Raw genomic sequence first — 20,803 nt, 5'->3', positions numbered from 1 at the left:
TGTGTTAAACTTTGGTTTTAGGTGGTGAAACTGTCAGCTGTGGATGTGACATTTACCATAAATGAAAAATAAATCACCATCGATCTCGGTAAAGATGGTACAAAGAGACAATAAAACCTGTTTTATGAACAAAGTTCATCACATCAGTCCAGCAGAGAAGCGTCACTGTTTCAGAACGAGCAAAGTCAGCTGCAGTTTATATTTAAGAACATCTTCACAGCTGTGGATCATTTAGAGTCACCTCTGAACATTCAGGGTAAAAACTGTGACTGTTTCCAGTTAATGTTCAGAGTTATTGATCCAAAAGGAGACAGAGGACGGAGACGTGGTCGAGGATCTGAGAACGATGTTTCTGATCAGTTGGTTTGATAAAAAGTCTCTTATTTTTATATTTGTTGTTCCAGATGTGATTTTCATGGGGTGAGAATTATGTAAATATTATGTTTTTACATAAGTGGGCAGCTTAGTAACATCTGTTTGTGAACATAATCATTTATACTGAAGTTCCACCTTAATACAAAGATCATCCTCTGACTGAATGAAAGAGAAGAAGAGGTGTAGCATTCACAACAACATCTGGATTTTTAAGGAGATTTTGAGATAATATTTTATTTTAAACTTTTCTTGATTTTTCACTTTTCCCCTTAAATCAGAGTCACAATCTGATTGTAATTCTTTGCTAAAGTTTACATCGACCATAACAGATAAAGTCAGAGGATGATTAGTGGCAGAAACAGGCTTCCATACTTATCCCATTAAGTCATCAGCTGACACTAACAGAAAAAGGATATTTACACATTTCATATTTAAAATGACTCGACAACACCAGTCTGTACCTGGGGAGGATCACATGTGGCTATCCAATCACATGCAATTCAAATGTCACATTAAACCTTTGAACCACAACCAAAGCCGTGACAGACGTGGACTGTGTAGATCTCTGATGATCAGGAAACATCTTACTTTAAACCTCCAAAGCTTTAACTGCAGTGAGAGTAGAAATGATCTGTGTCATGGAAACGTAGGATCAGAAGTAAAAACACTAAAGATGTAAATATGTATCCAGGCTGCTTCAGAAGGACTTTGTTTTAGTTTAATGCTGCAGTGATGATCTCTGGATGCTGTGACCTGATCTGTGGATGTTCTCATCATTAACACAGCTCCATCTGCAAGACACTGAGGAAATGTAAGCTGTGTCCCAAAACGTCGGCTGCATCCTCCGGAGGCCGCATTTGAAGGCCGATTACGTCACAGCCAGGCGACGAAGGCTGTCCCAATTCGTCGACTCCTTCAAATGCGTCCTTCATTTCCCCGAATTTGAAGGATGGGTTGGGTGTGTCCTTCGTGGCCCACCATATCCCAGAATTCATAGTGCGGCCCAGCCAAATTTCAGCTGCCAACAATGGCTTCCGCTACTAAGTTTTAAAATTACTCTTATTAATCTTTCTGGGTCACAAAATAAACTTTTAACATATTTTCAGAGAAAGTAGCTGTGTAAACATCAAATATCTGCTTGGTTTATCAAGACATCGCATATTTGCAAAAGTGTGCCGACGTTTTCGGAGCCGTCTGTTACCCACCCGCTCGATAGCAAGCCGGGGGGTTCAGTGGTTCTCTTGGCTCATCTGTTCACTTGAGCCTCAGGTACCTTGGTGTGATCTTTGATTCTGCCATGTCCCTAGAGCAACACTCTCGACAGTTAATTAGGAATTGCCTTTTTCAGCTAAGGAACATCTCCAAACTGCGAACTTTGCTGTCTAAATCTGAGTTAGAAATGGTTATTCATGCTTTTATTTCATCTCGCTTAGATTATTGTAACAGCCTTTTTCTTTGTTTGAGCAAAAGGAATCTTGAGCGTCTCCAGTTAGTCCAGAATGCTGCTGCAAGGCTTTTAACCAAGACACGAAAAAGAGAGCACATTACACCAGTGTTACGTTCATTACACTGGCTTCCAGTACATTTTAGAATTCATTTTAAAATCTTGGTACTGACTTTTAAAGCTTTGAATTGTGATGCCCCTGCCTACATTTCCGATCTTTTAGAACCCCACACTCCCTCTCGCAGCCTGAGATCTTCTAATCAAAGGCTGTTGGTTGTCCCACGAACTCGTTTTAAGACTAGAGGTGATAGATCTTTTAGAGCGGTGGCCCCCAGGTTGTGGAATGCTCTCCCTCCATCTTTACGTTGTCTTGATTGTATTTATTCTTTTAAAAAGCAGCTTAAGACTCATTTATTTAGATTGGCTTTTAATTAGATTTGTGCTGTATGTTTGATTATTAATGTATTTTAATGTATTTTATGTATTTCTGTCTTATATTACTGTGAAGCACTTTGTGGTTTTTATCCTGTGAAAAGTGCTATATAAATAAATTGAAATTGAAAATTGAAATTGAAATGGTCACACAGCCGGCGAGAGCAGCGGACTCCCGGCTTCATCGTTTTCAGACCCCCGCTTTTTCGCTGCTCAGGTTAAACATGATATATAAGTCACTCGGATAACTTAAAAATGTAATTGTTTTCCTTTTTCGGTGTTTTATTTGTTCCGGAGTAAATCGGTTTGGCTGAGATCAAAGTTATTAGATTATTAGATTATTAATCCATCGGGTAGGTTCAACGATATCCATTATTTCACCGAGGGGGAGGAAGCGGTAAGGGCGGGAACAGCTGGTGACGCAAATGTGAAGGCTAGACAGTCCCATTTCACAAGCCTCGCACTTCCGGCCTTCTCAGTCTTCGAAGGACCCGGCCCACGTAGACCACGAAGGCCGGGTCCTCCGAAGGATGCAGCCGACGTTTTGGGACACAGCTGTAGTGAGCTTAGTTCATGGAAAGAAACAAATACTTCAGTAGAATAAATCATGAACGTGCAGGTTTTTAGGTCTGAAGATCTTTACACACTGAGTGCATTGAGGAAACAAACAAATTTTTTTTTTTCAGATTTTCACATTTGTCTTGTAACATATAAATAAACTGAAAACTCTGTGATTTTATGAAAAATGTATCCTCAGAAACGCACAATGTAAACAATGGTGTAGCCATGAAGCGATGATGATGGTCCTGATGTTTCTGAACAAAAAAAGAAGAAACAGAGATTCTTGGTTTTTCCATTTCTCAGGAAAAGGCAGCAAGAGTGAGAATTTCCTGGTTTTCCTGGTTCCATCTCATTGTATATTCAGTTGGCAGCACGGTGGTGCAGTGGTTAGCACTGTTGCCTCACAGCAAGAAGGTTTGACTCCACCATCAGGCCTTTCTGTGTGGAGTTTGCATGTTCTCCACATCTTTGTGTGGGATCTTTCTGGTACTCTGCTTTCCTCCCACAGTCCAAAGACGGTCAGTGTGGCTGAGTTATTGGATGATTCTTAATGTCCATAGTGTGAATGATTGCCTCTCTCTTTTTCCCTGAGACTGCTGACCTGTCCATGGTCTACACTATGATAGCTGGGACAGGTTCCAGCCCCCCGTGACTCTGAACTGGATAAGTGGAAGAGAATAGATGGATGGATATTCAGTACCAGTGCATGTTTTCTACTATTAGCTTGTTGCGAAATGCAGTGATCTGATTGGCCAGATCTGTTTATTTGCATGCGAAAAATCTGAAAAATTGAGCTTGAGCCCAAAAATTTCATGAATACATGTTTGATGTGAACAGCTGTATTAAGAAAAACTGAGTCTGAAAAGTATTTTTAACACACCAAATATTTGCATGAATTTTACAGGCCTGGTGTGTAAAGACTTCAACAGTTCAGCTCTAATAACAAATAAGAACAGAGGATCTTATTCTGAACTGAGGCAGCATTTAGCTGATGTTTTATATCTTCAGATGTTTGTGTGAGTCTAAACTCTGACAGGTCTCTGAGTGAACAGATGCAGAGTTCAGGTTTAGATCCACACACAGCTGGTTCATGTTTCTGTCTCTGTGTCCTCAGTTTCCCAGCATGCCTCGGCTCTGGAGGTGTATGAGGGGGTGGAGTCTGTCCTGCTGACCTGCAAGGCCCCTTCTGTACCTTTTGACCCCACTCTGGTGTGGACTCGCCACGACCTCGATCTTCCAATCGTCCATGAGCGTAATGATGCAGGAGATGAACTGACAGACCAAAACCAGCGTTACAGGAGAAGAACATCCATGAAGACGGACTCTCTGCAGACCGGAGACTTCAGCCTCACTCTGAGGAACCCCATCACCTCTGACAGCGGCACCTACACCTGCACCGTCACTGCATTTGGAAACACACGGACACTGACAGCAGTAGAGCTGCAGGTCAAAGGTCAGCAACACACCCAACACACCAATAAAGACTGTTGACTGTCTCAGCTTTGTTGTAGCTGTTTACACAGATGTTCACGCTCAGCTGTCATCAGACTGTGAACAGCTTCAGTCTTCATAGAGGACAAACCTCCACTCTGCTGTTTATTTGCAGAGCTGAGTTCAGCCTCACTGTTTATAAATGTCCTCACACATTCATAAGAACTAAAGCAGGAGGTCCAAACAGCTTCAGGTGTGAGCAGCACAGAAAGGTCTGACTTACAGAGAGACACCAAAGACAGCAACAGGAAACAGACGATTATCAGACATTAGAGACTTTAAACCAACATCCAAACTCCCTCTGTTAACATTAGGTTCTGACGCTGTGGCCATCAAAACTGATCATAATGGCTCTCTATTCTATTCTATTTTATTCTATTCTATTCTATTCTATCCTATTCTATTCTATTCTATTCTTTTCTTTGGTGTTCTATTTTGTTCTGTTCAGTTTGGTTCTATTGTATTTTATTCATGTTTTTGTTTCATTCTGTTATTTAGTGTTTGTTTTCTATTCTGTTCTATTTTATTCTGTTCTGTTTAGTACTATTTCTTCTTTTCTAGTCTGTTCTTTTCTATTCTATTTTATTTGGTTCTCTTCTATTCTATTCTCCATCCATCTTCTTCCGCTTAGGAGGGTCGCAGGAGCAGCAGCCTAAACAGACCAGTGCAGCGTCCGCATCACTGCAGCTGCTGCACCAATCCGTCTGTCGATCTCCCGCTCCCTTCTCCCATCACTCGTGAACAAGACCCCGAGATACCTAAACTCCTCCACTTGAGACAAGGACTCGTCCCTGACCCGGAGTGGGCACTCCACCCTTTTCCGGCTGAGGACCATGGCCTTAGATTTGGAGTTGCTGATTCTCATTCCCACCGCTTCACAATCGGCTGCGAACCGTTCCAGTGCGAGCTGGAGGCCATCGCCCAGTGAAACCAACAGAACCACGTCATCTGTGAAAAGCAGAGATAAGAGTTTGAGGCCACCTAAGTGAAAGCCTTCTGCCACTTGTCTACACCTAGAAATTCTTTCCATAAAAATTCTGAACAGAATCGGTGACAAAGGGCAGCCCTGGTGGAGCCCATCACCCACCGGGAATGAGTCCGACTTATTGCCGGCTATGTGGACCAAGCTCTTGCAACGGTCGTATAAGGACTGAATGGCCCGTAGCAATGGGCCTGACACCCCATACTCCCGGAGCAAGCCCCACAGGACTCCCAGAGGGACACCGTCGAATGCTTTCTCCAAGTCCACACAACACGTGTAGACTGGTTGGGCAAACTCCCATTCGCCCTCAAGTATCCTTCAGAGGATAAAGAGCTGGTTCAGTGTTCCATGACCCAGACGAAAACTGCATTGTTCCTCCTGTATCCGAGGTTCGACTAACGGACGGATTGTATTCTATTCTATTCTGTTGTGTTCTGTTCTATTCTATTTTCTTCTATTTGGTTCTGTTCTCTAAATTTAAATTATACATTTAAGTTTTCATTTGTGGCATCAGATATTGGATCTGTATATGAAGGAAAATTATGTTTTTTCATATTGTAAAGTGTCCAATAAAAACACTGAGGTACCTCATCAAGAAATGACTCTGCAGGATAAACAGGTTAGCTCATCTTTCTGTGATTAGTTTACAGTAAAGAACAGTGTGTGACTGCTGCACAGCAGCTGTGCTGTTCAGGGTCAGAGTTCACTCACATCAAGTGTAGCAGAGATGACACTTAGATTCATTTACTGGATTCAACCTTTATACCAACTGCCAACCATCTCGTATAAAGACATCATCAAGACAGTTTACTGTATGCAGAAAACATCTTTCATGTACCAATCAAAGAGCTACTTTGAGTACATTTCAGAGCCTGTACTGTAGAAGTTGAATCATTACTTCAAGTTTTACTGGAGTATTCTTAACACACGTATCTGTACTTTGACTTAAGTACAGACTGTCTGTACTTTTGCCGTCTCTGCACACAGCTGATTCATGTTTGTGTCTCTGTGTCCTCACAGTGTCCCACCAAGTCTTCACCCTGGAGGTGTACGAGGGGGCGGAGTCAGTCCTGCTGCCCTGTCACATCCCGTTTGTATCTGGACCCACCACAGTGATGTGGAGCCGCTACGACCTCAATCCTCCAACCGTCCACCAGCATCAGCAGGAAGAGGACGAGCTGACAGATCAAAACCAGCGTTACAGAGACCGAACATCCATGAAGACTGACGCTCTGCAGACTGGAGATTTCAGCCTCACTCTGAGGAAACCCCACATCTTTGACAGCGGCAACTACACCTGCACCATCAGAGTGACGGGAGAAGAACCCAGACTGACGGATGTTCAGCTGCAGGTCAAAGGTCAGCAACAAACTACAAATCCTAGTTTTTACCATGAGCTTTTCTGAAGGTGAAGTTACAGCTCATGTTTTCAGTTAGCTTTTAAAAATCTCATTTCCTTTTTATAAGACACACATTTTGTTTTGATTATGATGTAAACAGTGAAAGGATTTTCAGGGTTAACACCTTTAGTGAGGGTGCTGAAAGGAAAAGCAAAGATGATCTATAAGAAGAAACCACATACTAGATATAGAAGAAGAACTTGTAACTAAATCAGAGGTGTGTAGAAATGAAACAGTGATAATTATCATAGTGTTCAGAGAGGGAAAGGACAGATTACTGGAGGTGAGCAGGCAGGATGGAGGTGGAGAGCAGGCAGGCAGGTGGATGAGGAGGCCAGCTGAGTAAATCCAGGAAGCTTGAGATACGCAGGAGCAACACTTCTGAGAGACCAAACAGGAGTCATGTGGGACTGTAGGAGGGAGGAGAGCTAGGAGGCAACAGAATAACAGGATCACTACTCGAAGCCAGATGACTGAAAGGAAAACACAAGAGACCTTACATTATGATGGTTTATGATTATGATCCTACTATGATATCCACAACTTGATTTTTTTTTCCAAGGTAAAGTTTTTGTTGTGTGCCTGGTAGCTGGAGTACAGCATCTGATCTGTGGGTATCATCTATATCACCCCTGCCTCTCTGAGTGAGAGGGTTTTCTCCAAAACTGAAGAGGTTATCACCAAAAAACCATCTGAGTCGAGCACAGTGGAAAAATATTTCTTAATAAAAATGATTAATGCCACCATCACCCAGTATATTTGAACACAGTCACTGCCCATCATTTGAAGACACTGCAACAGCTTTAACATAAACATGTTGGATTTGACTGAAATCATACTGACTGAAGTTTTTTTGACATTGATGGAATTTTATTTCTTAGACTCACATTAATCAATAACAGATTAGATGAATTAATCTGAACACACACACATCAGATTAAGGTGTTTTTACTTCTAGGCAGGGATTATTCCCATGCTGACCTGTTGAAAGAAACGACAAGAGACCAACTTTTGATGGCTTAAACAACTAAGGTATTGACCAGAAAGGTGTTTGTCTGCATGTGAAGCCTCGAGAAATGAACCATTTTTTGAAGCAAAAGTATGGAAAGCTTCAAGGATTCATGAGGCTTCGTTTTGCCATCACTACCTAACATGTTACCATTACTGCTATAATAACAGTAATGTTCAGGCTGCTGCTTAAATACACCGCCCTGATGGAGGAGATCAGTCACAGCTGTGCGAAGCAAACCCCGCCCACTGTAGCTCCGCCCACAGGTACACCTGCTAACTGTAGGGAAATAAAAAAGAGGAAAACAAACAGAACCCCAGCCACACCCTCCCATTATAGTGTGACTAGAACATGAGTTATTCAGACTGAAGTGTTCAGTGTACTCTGATGTTTGGGTGGAGGTATTTTCTGACTGATTTTATTCTTTAACCAGTGAAACTCTTTAATGAGCAGCAGACCTGATACAGCTCAGACTGACTCACAATAATCGTGTTCATGTAAACCTCATTCTGTTCTTCTTCTCACAGAGCCGTACACTTTCCCAGCCGAGGCCTCGGTGATCCTGGCTGTCCTGGCCATCGCTGCCATTGTGGGTCTTGGAGTATATTTATGGAAACTCTTCTACAGAGGTGTGTGTGTGTGTGTGTGTGTGTGTGTGTGTGTGTGTGGCAAAGTGTTTCTGCACAGTGTACCAGGGGCATGGAGAAAAGTTGTCGTACCATATGCACGAGTGTGTGTGTGTGTGTGTGTGTGTGTGTGTGTGTGTGTGTCTTAAAATAATTAAAGTCTCTGACAGTGTTCTACTTTATTTCTGAGGTTATTCCAGTGACCTCTGTGATAATAATCAGGTGGTTTAGGTTGATGTGTTCGGTGAAGGTTTCAGCCTTTCAGCCTCATAGCATCAATATAATTCTCCTGCTTGTAAGTCAGAGTTACCATATGGTAATGTGACATGGTATTTACAACAGAACAATAACAAAATAAGCAGCCTTCTGTTTAAAACGTTGTTTTAATGGTAAGAGTTCCTCCCTGGAAGCTCTTGGTGTCATTTGCTCATTTATAAACTCCCATCTAAGCTCATAGTACATCTTCAGTCCATCCATCCATCTGTCCATCCATTTCTGCTGCTTATCCAGGACTCTTGTGGGGACAGCAGTCTAAGCAGAGAAGCCCAGATCTCCCCACAGCCACCTCCACCTGTTCATCCAGGTTTAAGCTGAGGTGTTTGCAGCCCAGCTGAGAGATGTCATTTCTCCAGGGCCTCCTCCTGGTAGGACATCCCCAGAACACTTCACCCAGCAGGCATCCACCTCATCAGCTCCAACATCTTTGTTTTAATGGTTAGCTCTCTCTTCATCATGATGGACCGCTGCAGAGTCCGGACTACTGCAGACACAGCCCCAATCCATCTGTCAGACTTGTGCTCCCCTCTCAGACGTGATGAAACCAACAGAACCACCTTTTCCTCAAAAACCAGAAACTAGATCCTGAGGACACCAAAGTGAAAGAAGTTATGAACAGGCATCCCCGGCAAAGTTCATCACCCACCGGGAACAACTCCAACTTATTGCCAGGAATGTGGACCAAACTCTCACTGTGGTTGTACAGGGACTGAGTGGTTTGCAGAACTGGACAATATTCCCAAAGCACCCACACATGATCCCTACGGGAAAACCCCCAAGTTGGTGAGATACAAGAACACCCACCCCTGCCCACTGCCTCTCGCTGAGGGCAACTCCAGTTTTGATTAGAGCCCCTCCCCATTAACTGGTTCCACAGCCCAAAGTGTGTGCTGAGGTGAGACTGATTGTATCTAGTCGGCATCTCCCAACCTCAGGCATTAGCTCAGGCTCTTTCCCCACCAGAGAGGTGACGTTCATGCCACAAGAGTCGGCCTGAGTAGTCAATTAATGGATCACCACCTGATCCCTATGGCGCTTCTGACAGGTGGTGAGCCCACAGGAGGACACGCTCATATTGTCTTTTGGTGTCAGCAGGTGTTCTCCTTTTAGGTCCATCTCCAGCTCTAGCTCCAGGGTGCTGCCCTGGTGAACTTATCCCAGGCAGGGTAAACTGATCCCTTGGTTCTTTGTCCTTCTTAGAAGTCTAGCACAGTTGGATAAACTTACTTTTTTACAAACACTAAAATCCCAGTTAAAGATTAGTTTGTTATTTTGTGGACTTCAATCAGTTGTGAATGATAAAGCAGAATCACAGTTAGAAAGATGTAGGGTACAGATTTAATCCTGACCTGATAAGTGATGTACTCACTGTCTCCATCTTTACTGTTTGAGCCATATTTTTATATGAATTTTCTGTCGTCTATATTTTATCCCTGTCAGGTTACAGATGGATGAGTAGGTTTTAAAATAAAATGTAAAATTAGAATTCCAGCTTCATGTAATAAAAATTCAAGTGTCTTTCCAGTGAGAAATAACAAAGACATCATGGTGCACATTGGTGAAAATACCCAAATTCAGAATTTGATGGTTGCAACATACTCAACAAATGTTGGGGCAGAGGTATATTTACCATTGTGTTAGATCACCTTTGCTTTTAATGACAGTTTGTAATCACTTGATGATGATGCATGCAGTCCAACCATGGATATACCTACAGACCATCACAGCTCTTGGGCGTTTATAACAATCTGGATGTTTCTTTCAATCAGAGAACCAGGCTTAAATGTGGACTCATCTGACCACACACATGGTTTAACAGTCATTTGGTCCATTTGAGATGAGCTTGGGTCCAGTTTTTCTTCTTAGAGTCGATGTATGCCTTCCTCTTTATGTCACTTTAAGGAGAGAAAATTGTTCCATTTCATTTCAATTCTGTATTCTCATTACATTTTTAACTCTGCTGCTGCTGTCTGTACAGCTCATGTTGTGCTTTGTTGTCCTCTCAGTCCCCCCAGTGGAGGTGGATTCAGGGGTGGAGTCTGTCCAGCTGCCCTGCAAAACCACACTTCACCTGCCTGAAGACGCTAAAGTGGAGTGGAAGGACGGTGGTTATAAAAAGGTCCATGTGTATAAGAACGGCTCTGACCAGCCTGAAGAACAGCACCAGGCTTACAGAGACCGAACGAAGATGAATGAAGACCTGCTGAAAACTGGAGACCTCAGTCTGACCCTGAAACACCCCACAGATGGAGAAGGAGGCATCTACACCTGCACCGTCTACAGCAGAGAGAGAAAAATTCTGCTGAACAAGGAAGTGGTGCTACAGGTCAGAGGTCAGTGATTAACACTAAGTGGAAACGTTCATCAGCTTAAAAAAGATATTTACATTTTTAAATGTAAGACACATTTCTAGAAACTTCCAACATTTTTTAAGAATTCAGCCCAACTCAAAATGTACAAACTGAACCTGCTGAATAGAGCACAAGTTCTTCAATTACAATAGATTTATATTGAGTACCGAAACTAAATACAGTCATAGTGTATTTATATTTTTTGCAATCATATCCATTATGTGATTGGATAATTACAGCTGTTAAGAATTTTAAATACAGTGGAACCACGACTTACGAAATTAATTCGTTCCCGAGGGTCTTTAATAAGTCGAAGCACCCATCGCGCCTTTTGATTGAACGATAGGCTATAGGCTAATTGCTAACTGCAACAACAATACGTCGTTCAAGTGGAACAGCGAAGCGGAAGTACGAAAGCCAAGGGGGTTGTCACGTGATTCTGAAGGCATTCTGGGCTCAGCCAATCAGAGCCAGCGGATTTCGTTGCGCGGGCATTTTGCCGTAACACGGGCGGAAATATTTTCGTTAAGTGCCTTTGTAACTTGAATTTTTTGTTAAATGAGGTATTGGTAAGTCGGGCTTCCACTGTACTTATATAATTTTAAAATACTGGTATGAAGTAGGGTAGAGTAGAAATGCTAAATGGACTGGTTCTTATATCACGCTTTTCTTAACTAACCATCCACACACATTTATACTCCAATGGTTGCATCGCAGAACAACATTGGGTTAGTACTGTGCCCAAGGACAGTAGGTATGCATACTGGAGCAGACTGGGATCAAACCACTATTACGGGTTCGAAATTGAGGATGAGAGCAAAACAATGATAGTCCAGAAGAGGTCGTTCAAACAATTGATTTTAATGAATGCACGCTGCGTGGAGAGGTGTAAACTGCAAAACAGTTGTACATCTCTACCCAAAATACACTCTAGATTGCTTTTATAACATCAGGGTATTGTAACGCCCCTTCTTGCGTTTACAAGCACATAATTTGCATGTACAGAACATTCAGGTATTTTAAGAATTAAATGTAACATAGAGGTTCCTCCTTGTGGCATACTCTTCCGAATATGGTGATGACCTAAGGCCTTTGAGGTCACCATGGGCTGGACATCCTTCCGTCACCTGTAACTAGGCAAACTCAAATCCCACAAGAAGCTGAATACATTCAGGCCTTTGCTCAGCTACTATTTTGCTGTACCAATATACTCAGCATATGAGTTATGATACATATATATTTAACTCAATCATTTTAAAGTAGTTATAACTGCACCTGTAATAAACATGTTAATATTTGATTATGATAACCCCTATAATATAAATTATAACATAATGCCAGCAGCTTCAATAAACACTTTGATGAAATGATAATTAATGCAATGATAAGATGATGGTTATATAAAATAATCCATGTAATTCCACAATTCCCTCTTTTGACATTCCAATCAGGAATGTCACCATACTTCGTGTTGCATCACTCCCTGCTCGGCTCTATGGGTTCTAAGTTCATCCTATAGATGCCCTCAACCCAGCCAGGGTTCACAACCCATTACCTTACCAACAGTCCTCTTACACAAGGAATGATACAACAACCAGCGATGACCAACATTCCCAAAAATACAGCCAATGAACATATCACTGACATAGCCACACCTTTCCATTGTCCAAACACAGATGTCATCCAGGACTCCAGCGGATTTTCGATACCTGAGTGCTCATGCATCATTTTAGACAAAATCTTCAGACCCTCCAGAGCTTATGGAATCAGAACGATGCCACCTTGAAACGAAACCGAAAAAAATATTAAAACCGAAAAAATCGCTTACAATTTTTATTTTTCAGTTTCAATCCATTTTTTTTCGGTTTCAATCCATTTTTCGGTTTCACTCCATTTTTTTTCAGTTTCAATCCATTTTTTTCAGCTTCAATCCATTTTTCGGATTCAATCTAGTTTTCGGTTTCAATCCATTTTTCGATTTCAATCCATTTTTCAGTTTCAATCTGCTGGCACTGTTTTGGCGTCCGGAGGCGCGCTTGAGGGGGCGGGGATTCCGACCCGCATGAATTTGCATACATTATAGAGTCCGTTGCTCGTGCTGACCAAGCTGCCATTTTTCTCTTTTTGCCTCTTTCAATGGCTGCATCAAGTTCAGGTGGACCCTCTAAACCGCAGGTAAGTAATCATTTTCCGTCGTCTTTCTTTGCTATTTCACTCGACTGGACATAGGTTTAGTTTTTATTAGCTAAATCTGGTGAAGTTGTGGTAAAATGCCAACATTAGCCTAGTCGTTGTAGCAAGCTAGCTGGCAGCTAAAATTTGCTAAATTCAGTGATGCCCCTGTCTCTTTTAGGAGTTAGAGGCCCGTGTTATAACAGCGGCACAAGATATAATCAACAGGTTAGCTCAAAGTCTTCAGCAACCTAATACCACATGTATACCAAATGCTGAACACTCTCACGAGCACTCAGGTGGACAAGCCCAGACCCCAAAAGATACAGTGCAGACGGAGATGGCAAGGTTAGAAATTGTATTGAACAATTATACTTTTTAATCATTTGGATTAGTAAAAAAAAAAAAAATCCCTGCATGTTGAAAATGATTTCTACTTCTCACATGTAGGTCATTTCCAGGATTTTTTACCAAAAAAAGGGGGAAAAATCGCTTTTCCCCACTCCAAAGTAGTGCGCTGAGGCCTAAATCCAGCAAGCCTTTCAGTGTATATATATATCTAGTGAATAAAGGCTGTACCAACACTCCTTCTGCTACTGAGGAGCTGCAGCTGAGCCAAGCAGGGCTGGGAAAGAGATCCCTCATCTTGACTGATGATATGAGCCATACAATGGTAATGTCTCACAGATTTAATGTAGTTACACTTATATAAGAGAAATGCATTTACATTAAAAAAAAAAACATGTTCTATATCAAATCATTATGATAGACATGCAAATGATAGTAGTTATTCTTTTTTTGGTCATATATTAGCACTGATAAAAATATATCTTAATTATGTAGTTTTACCAATTGTGTCCCCTTATGCACTGTTTTAGGTTAATAAAAAAATCAAGGAGGAATATCCCAAAATGGATGGAGTGCAAGGATGGTTGTTGCACAAGTCCTCAGGTGCATAATTTTCCTCTTTGAAATTATGTTTTTAGATGCTAGTGAAAGTTGAAAATTGTACAATGTTTTTTCTATCAATCTGTGTATTTAGGTGGTCAAGGTAGGAGGAAACTTGTAGCAATTCCTCCTGATGTAAATGGCTACACAGGAAGACTGATCCGCAACGTTTCCAGTGCAGGAAAGACCCTCTTGTATGTTGTTCCGCTGCAGCAGGACCTTGATCTTACTCCTCTTCCATCAGATGCAGCTGAATTTCAAACCATGCCAAAGGCTTCTTGCCAGGTGTGCAAGGAAAGTATGCCTCTGCATATCCTAGCACTCCATGTCAACAATTGTGTGAAGTCTCAGTCAACAGAAGAGGAAGATGAGGTGAATTTGTATTATATTGTGGAATATTGCCTTATTAACAGTCTATAAATATTTGGGATATTTGTGCACGGAATTATAGAAGGCTTTTTTCTGTGTGTGTGACTATTCTGTTTTTGTTAATGTACAATACATTGTAGTAATTACAATTGTACTTCATAGACTGATGTCCAGCTTCTGTCTGTCATGAATTCACCAAGCTTTTGTAGAGAGCCTCTTGACATGAAGCAGGTGATAATGTTCAATCCACATATTTACAAATCATTGTTTCTTTTATGTTTTAACAATATTTTTTTCTCTAGGACATGAAAGAATGCCCAATCTGTCTTTGCTGCTTTCCAGTGAATGAGATTGCCCAGCATGCAAGCCTGTGTGGTGAAAGGTTCCTTCAAATTTATACATATTAAACACATTTTCCTATGTTTACATCTGAATCCTTTTTAAAAAATTTATGGCATTACAGTTTTGAGCTCAGTATGTAGTTACAGTAAATACTTACTTGGTCCACATTTTAAGGCGTACAGTATATTTGAAACACACAATGTAATCACCGTACCTGTTAAGCTCAGGACCCAATTTAAATGCCAGTAAAATCAGTTAAAAGACATCATAATTTAGATCACATATATTTTTGCTATTGTTCATAATTTTTAGACCTGAGGACACTTCCACTCACATGACAGACGTTTATGTCAGTACTGACTCTGAGTGCAGTGTGCCAAGCAACAGAACAGATCCTTTGACTGATTTAGTCAGGTATGATTTATATTCTTTGCCCTTTCATATTATCTGGTTTTGTTTATAATACATTTGCTTTCATTTTAAGAAATGATAATCATTTTCAATTTTTCTTTTCTCAGTGAAGCAGATGTGCTACAATGGCTTTCAAGTCAGGTGGATACCAGCAAAGACTTTAGGATTTGCATCACTCGGAATGATCTTGTTCAAAGAGGCTTCATTCAGTGGCAACGACAGAAGAAGGGTTCCCCTGCCAACAAACTCCACGTGACTTTTATCGGAGAAGCAGGAATTGATACTGGTGCATTAAGCAAAGAATTTTTGACTGGTATAGCTATGTACATTGTACTTACAGTTCAGATATTGAATATGGCCAAATCAAATTAAGATACAGTATAAGGTTAACCCTTTAAATTATTTTGTCTTTCTGTATATCTATGTAGAAATGATGCATGGTATTGAGACTCGACTGTTTGAAGGCAGTGGCAAGAAGGGAAAGAGTCCTGTCTATTCTATCAGTGATTTAGAAAATAGTTTCTACAGGTTTGTCTGTTTTTATACATTTCCCAGCATTATGTAGCATATGAAGCATGTTAAATATTTCTTTGTATCTTGCAGAACTGCAGGAGAAGTGTTTTCAGTGAGCCTTGCACAGGGAGGTCCACCACCATGCTTCCTTAGAAGCTGGTGTTATCAGTTTCTTGCAACAGGAAACTTCGATGCGCTTCAGCTGACCAAAGATGATGTGGATGACACTGAATATAGGTCTCTAATTGAAAAGGTGAGCTGTGTTTGTACAGACTAGTGAAAAAATGCTGATTGTTTGTGTGTGTATACAGTGTTGCGGAGTAACGTAAGACATGTACCAGCGTTACGTATTTAAAATACAAAATATGAGTAACTGTATTCCGTTACAGTTACCGTTTAAAAAGGTGGTATTTAGAATACAGTTACTTTGTTGAAATATATGAATTACACAGCGGCAGCGTTACGGTTGCCATAGTTACAGGGTGACGCGCTCTCTCTGCGACTGTGTGTTTCCTGGGTGAGAGAGCGCCTTTTTGTTGTTGTTGTTGTTGTTGTTGTGCTAAGCTAATAGGCAGAGTGTTACAGGCATAGCTCTAAAGAATGTAGCCTCATGGGCAGTGTAGTCTGTGCTGTAGGGAGAATGGACTGCCATATTCGTTATGTGTCTGTGAGAGTGAGGACGGAGAAAAAGGCGAGTGGAAAAGTACGAACTGTCATCGAGCAGAAACAGGAGCTGGAAGCATGTAAATATAATAATAACCACAGCAGCCAAAAAGAGTGCCTGACGAGCCCAGTTGAAAGTAAGCTATTAAGACTTGACTGTACACTGTTTTTGTGTTTTCTTCCGAAACAATAAGTTCCGTTGGAGCAGCCTTTCAACGCCTCTCTCTGTCTCTCACTAGCAAAGTTAACCCAGACAACAAAGTAAAGCTAGTTTTTGGCTACGAGCCCGACACAAACCTGACATATTAGCCAGAGGTCCCTTTACAATGGTTCAGAGCCGCGGACCTTCAGTAATAGTAATAAATCATATTTATGTAGTTGTAAACAGCATGATAATATATTAAGTAATCCAAACTATTCAGAATATATTACTGCCATTCAGTAACGTAACAGAATACATTAAAAAATACAGTTTGGGGCCTGTAATCTGTAGTGGAATACATTTTAAAAGTAACCTTCCCAACACTGTGTATAGTTTCATAATTTCAAAAACTTGAAATCATTTACTGTTTTGTTTCTGTATGTTTTCAGGTGGAAGTGGCAGACAACCTGACAGACCTCACTGAAGACATTGTGAGCTGTGGTTACACAGGACTTGTGAAGCTGGACAAACGGGACAGTATAATAAGGTAGTATAATTTAATAGACAATATACCAACCAGAAACATTTGAAATTAATATTTTCTAAGTTCAAACCCTGGTTTCGACCACCATACCCCATCAGTTTCACTAATGACTGTGTTTGCTTTTCTAAATAGATCAATTGTTGTGCATGCTACGGTGCGTCTGACTCCAATGCTACAGCAAATTAGAAATGGCATGAAGATCTACAACCTTCTGGAGGTGATTGGAAGGCACGAAAGTCTCTGTTCAAACCTGTTTGTTCCCAGAGATGAGAATGATGATACAGCGGTAAATATGTCTTTATTTATTTATTTCAGTGGTTTAGTTTTTACAACAGATTCTAAAAATACATGTGATGTAGTAATAGCCCTGTAAGGACTTTTTTTGTTTCAGCCTTTATTTAGGTTGCTCAGATTAATGACTATTAAACAATTTCTTAATAAATAAACAATTTCTTATTGTTTATTTGAAATCACAACACGTGACACTGATTACATAATGAGCATCCTTGAGCCTGAGCTGAGTGAGAGGGGAAGTCCAAGGCATGCCAAAGAAAATGCCATCATCAACTTCTTCCAAGACTTCCTGGAGAATCTTGAAAGCTCAGGTTTGTGCCATCGGCCAGTTACTGGTATTATCATCAAAACATTAACACAACAGCTGTTACAAATACAGTGTTGTAGCATTTCTTTCAAACCTACTGTACTCTGCAAAATTGTCATCACAAACGATAACAGTCTAAAGGAACTGAAATCTCTGTAAAGATTTGTTTATATGTTTTGATGTTTTATACAATCTACCACATGTCTAAATGACAAAATTGGTTTTGCATATTAATAAATATTTTGGTATGATAGTTAAAGATTTAAAGTAAGTCGAATCTGCTTCTTCAGATCAGGATAAAGACAAAAAGAGCTGTGAGTATGGGATCCAAGACCACCAGGACCAGGACCAGGAAGAACACTGGAATTCCAAACACCAACCACCGAGAATGTCTGTCCCAGCGATTATGCAGTGGTTAACTGGACAAAGACACAAACCATGCCTTCCTTCAGAAAGGGCAAATTTTAAAATACATGTAAGATTTGAGCATCAATGCAAAGATATGATGCCTGAACACTACATATGTTACCCACTTGTAAGTGCCTGCACAAACACAATCTTCTTTCCTGTGGCACACATGAACTCATACACAGAGTTCACAGAAGTTATGACAACAGCTGTCACAATGGGAAGAGATTTCAGCCGTGTGTAGTTAGCACTTGAATAGCATACCATCACAAGTTATGCAGTATTGCACTGTATTTCTACTATTTGTCTTAGCCTTTAAACCTATTTCAGTTCTTGGAACACAGATTAAAAAAGGAAAGAATATTTACAGTTCAAGATTATTTTTCCACGTTGTTTCATTTTTTGTTCTTATAATGTTAAAAACTATGTTCTCAAATTCTGTAAGTCTGAAGAAGTTTAAATGAATTTTGTTTAAATATATTTTCTGTATATGAAGCATGTAGTATTATTTTGTTACTGAAAAGTTTTCCACTGTGAAGTGTAAAGTGATATTCCAACTGTTTTGCTGAAAAGAAATATTCTTACACTTGATGAATTGTTTTTTTCAGTCATTAAAAGGATATCATTTAATTGTTTATAGTATTTATTAACATGACATGTTAAACAAATTTAATCAACCCAGTTACAAAAACATCAGACGTGAGATGCTTAACTGAATGTGGCTACTTTAAACATTAAGTTATAAAAGGTAAAAACAGTATTTGATGCAATTAAAAAGGATACATTCATCTAATTATCTGACAATACATCTTAAGATTGATTGATTTGCTATTCTGTCATTACAATACAAATAATGTGGTTAAATCCTATGAGAAAGGCTAACTGAGTGGGTTCTGTTGTGTTACTGAATGAACTCTGATGTAGTTCAGCACTCTCTCATAAAGGTCTCTTCCGTTGTCAAAAGAGGGACTAAGAGGATGAATGGCTGCCCTCAGTCCTGCCATCGCCTCAGGCCCCAAAGGACACTGTATTGGTGGAAGAACTACTCCACCACCACTTTCTGGTCTCGAACAGTCAAGGTCCAAAGAGAAATGTTCTTGAATGTCCTGAAAATAGACTTGTTTTTGTTATGAACAGTATAACTATAGTATGCAGCTATTACAAAGGTATGTCTTTAAAAACAAGACAGGTGCACATTTAAATATGTGCATGTGATGAATTTCAAGGTACAAAAACCCAAGCGATATAAAACATCTGTAATAGCACATTTTATAGTCGTACCTCAGTGTTTTCTGGTGCAGCCACAGGATTTTGAAGAAGTCCTATAGTCCAAAGTTGATTAGGTGTAAGACTTTGTTCTGTTCGCAGGGCATGATTATCCCACCCGTTCTTGAAAGTGTCAAGGTCCTTCTGCAGACGTTCCACAAAGATGTACTGAGCACAGAACAGGTGGAGGCTGTTGGAGGGGTCAAGCAGGCAGTCTTCCTCAAGGTTGTGAAGTAGCTCATAATAAACACTGGTTACAGCCATCCAGACATCACGCCACAAGCGCTCAACTCTACAACATAAAAAATATCAAAAGAACACATTAGTTTACAAATCCAGGCTTGTACCTGTTTTTGATTTACTAATGATAAAAGACCCATATATATATATATATATATATATATATGCTAAGCCCTGTATATAACTTACCTTTGATTGTGAACACTTTTTCCTGAAATGTAGCTTGCTCTGCCGCAACCACGAACAGTAAACATGCAATGAGCAATGCCAACATTTTCGACACCCTGGTCTCCTCTAACTCTGCATGATGAAATAGAATACAAACAAGTTTTCAGAAAGTTGACTAATAATATGAAATGTATCAAGGTTTTACATTACCTTAAAGGAAAGCCAAACTGTTCAACAGAGCTCATAAAGAAGCCTAATGCAGTTGATGCCTTGTTATTATTTCCTGCACCAAGGTACATTATCTGGAACATAATTTATGAATAAATGATTTTGTTTTGAAGAAACAAACACAATATCTAACAAACTAATAAACACCTGACAGTTATATACTTCTTAAAGTAAAATAAAGACAACTCAACACTAATGAACGTAAATTTTTTGTCAAAGGAGTAGAAGAAGAATATGCCACTTTCTCTCTATAGGGTAGTTAATTTTGAGGAAAAAATTGTGATTGCAAGGGAAGATTGTTTACCTTTCGCGAATAGCCATCAATCCCAGCAAATATAACTATGCCATATCTAAAAAAAAAAAAGAAGAAAAGCGAAATATTAAACACACACGCCCAAGTATAACATTTGTCCACAAGTCTGAATTTATCAACTTGTTTGTTTCTTTGCTTACTAAACAGGAACTTTTTTTACTTTGTAGAAATAGAAATTTACCTGGATCCTCTAACTGTTAATGTAAAATGCCTTATGCTCAAATCAGAAATCAAAATAGTTACAGGGTATCCAGAGTACTGAACATACAAACACGAACTGTACACAAACCTGATGAGTTTGTGGTTTGTATCTACATGAACCAATGAGAGGGGACCTTTTACAGAGTACACTCTTCTTGCAACACAGCCGACAGATGCCATCCTTTCTAGGATTCCTGCAGCATCTACCCTATGCATCGATGCAGACACTTGCTCCCATCTGACACGGTATCCCATGGCCTGCAGTTCCCCCATCATCATTCGATAGCCGATGTGTGGCAGTCTCATTTTAACTGACCTAACAAGGCT

General features: G+C 40.2%; 2 protein-coding genes across 2 annotated transcripts in view; both read left to right on the top strand.

The window, feature by feature from the left end:
* The first annotated feature begins 4,017 nt into the window (after positions 1 to 4,017).
* Positions 4,018 to 20,803, top strand: part of LOC134621184 (uncharacterized) — a 479,207-nt gene continuing 462,421 nt past the window's right edge. Inside the window, exons 1-3 of the mRNA XM_065470134.1 lie at positions 4,018 to 4,265; positions 6,306 to 6,644; positions 8,222 to 8,323. Of these exons, the coding sequence (XP_065326206.1) occupies positions 4,124 to 4,265; positions 6,306 to 6,644; positions 8,222 to 8,323 (583 nt within the window). The 5' untranslated portion in view covers positions 4,018 to 4,123. The remainder of the gene's footprint in view (positions 4,266 to 6,305; positions 6,645 to 8,221; positions 8,324 to 20,803) is intronic.
* On the top strand, positions 13,084 to 19,605 carry LOC134646776 (uncharacterized). The gene is made up of 14 exons (XM_063500708.1): positions 13,084 to 13,122; positions 13,301 to 13,462; positions 14,162 to 14,170; positions 14,281 to 14,439; positions 14,599 to 14,667; positions 14,739 to 14,818; positions 15,091 to 15,192; positions 15,297 to 15,502; positions 15,618 to 15,717; positions 15,793 to 15,955; positions 16,957 to 17,054; positions 17,184 to 17,343; positions 17,536 to 17,656; positions 19,429 to 19,605. The coding sequence occupies exons 1-14, from the start codon at positions 13,084 to 13,086 to the stop codon at positions 19,452 to 19,454; spliced, it is 1,494 nt and encodes a 497-aa protein (XP_063356778.1). The 3' UTR covers positions 19,455 to 19,605.

Source organism: Pelmatolapia mariae, linkage group LG3_W (genome assembly GCF_036321145.2).
Source record: "Pelmatolapia mariae isolate MD_Pm_ZW linkage group LG3_W, Pm_UMD_F_2, whole genome shotgun sequence".
Taxonomy (NCBI): Eukaryota; Metazoa; Chordata; class Actinopteri; order Cichliformes; family Cichlidae; genus Pelmatolapia; species Pelmatolapia mariae.
Note: the sequence above shows the minus strand (reverse complement) of the source record. Positions and strands in the feature narration are given on the sequence as shown.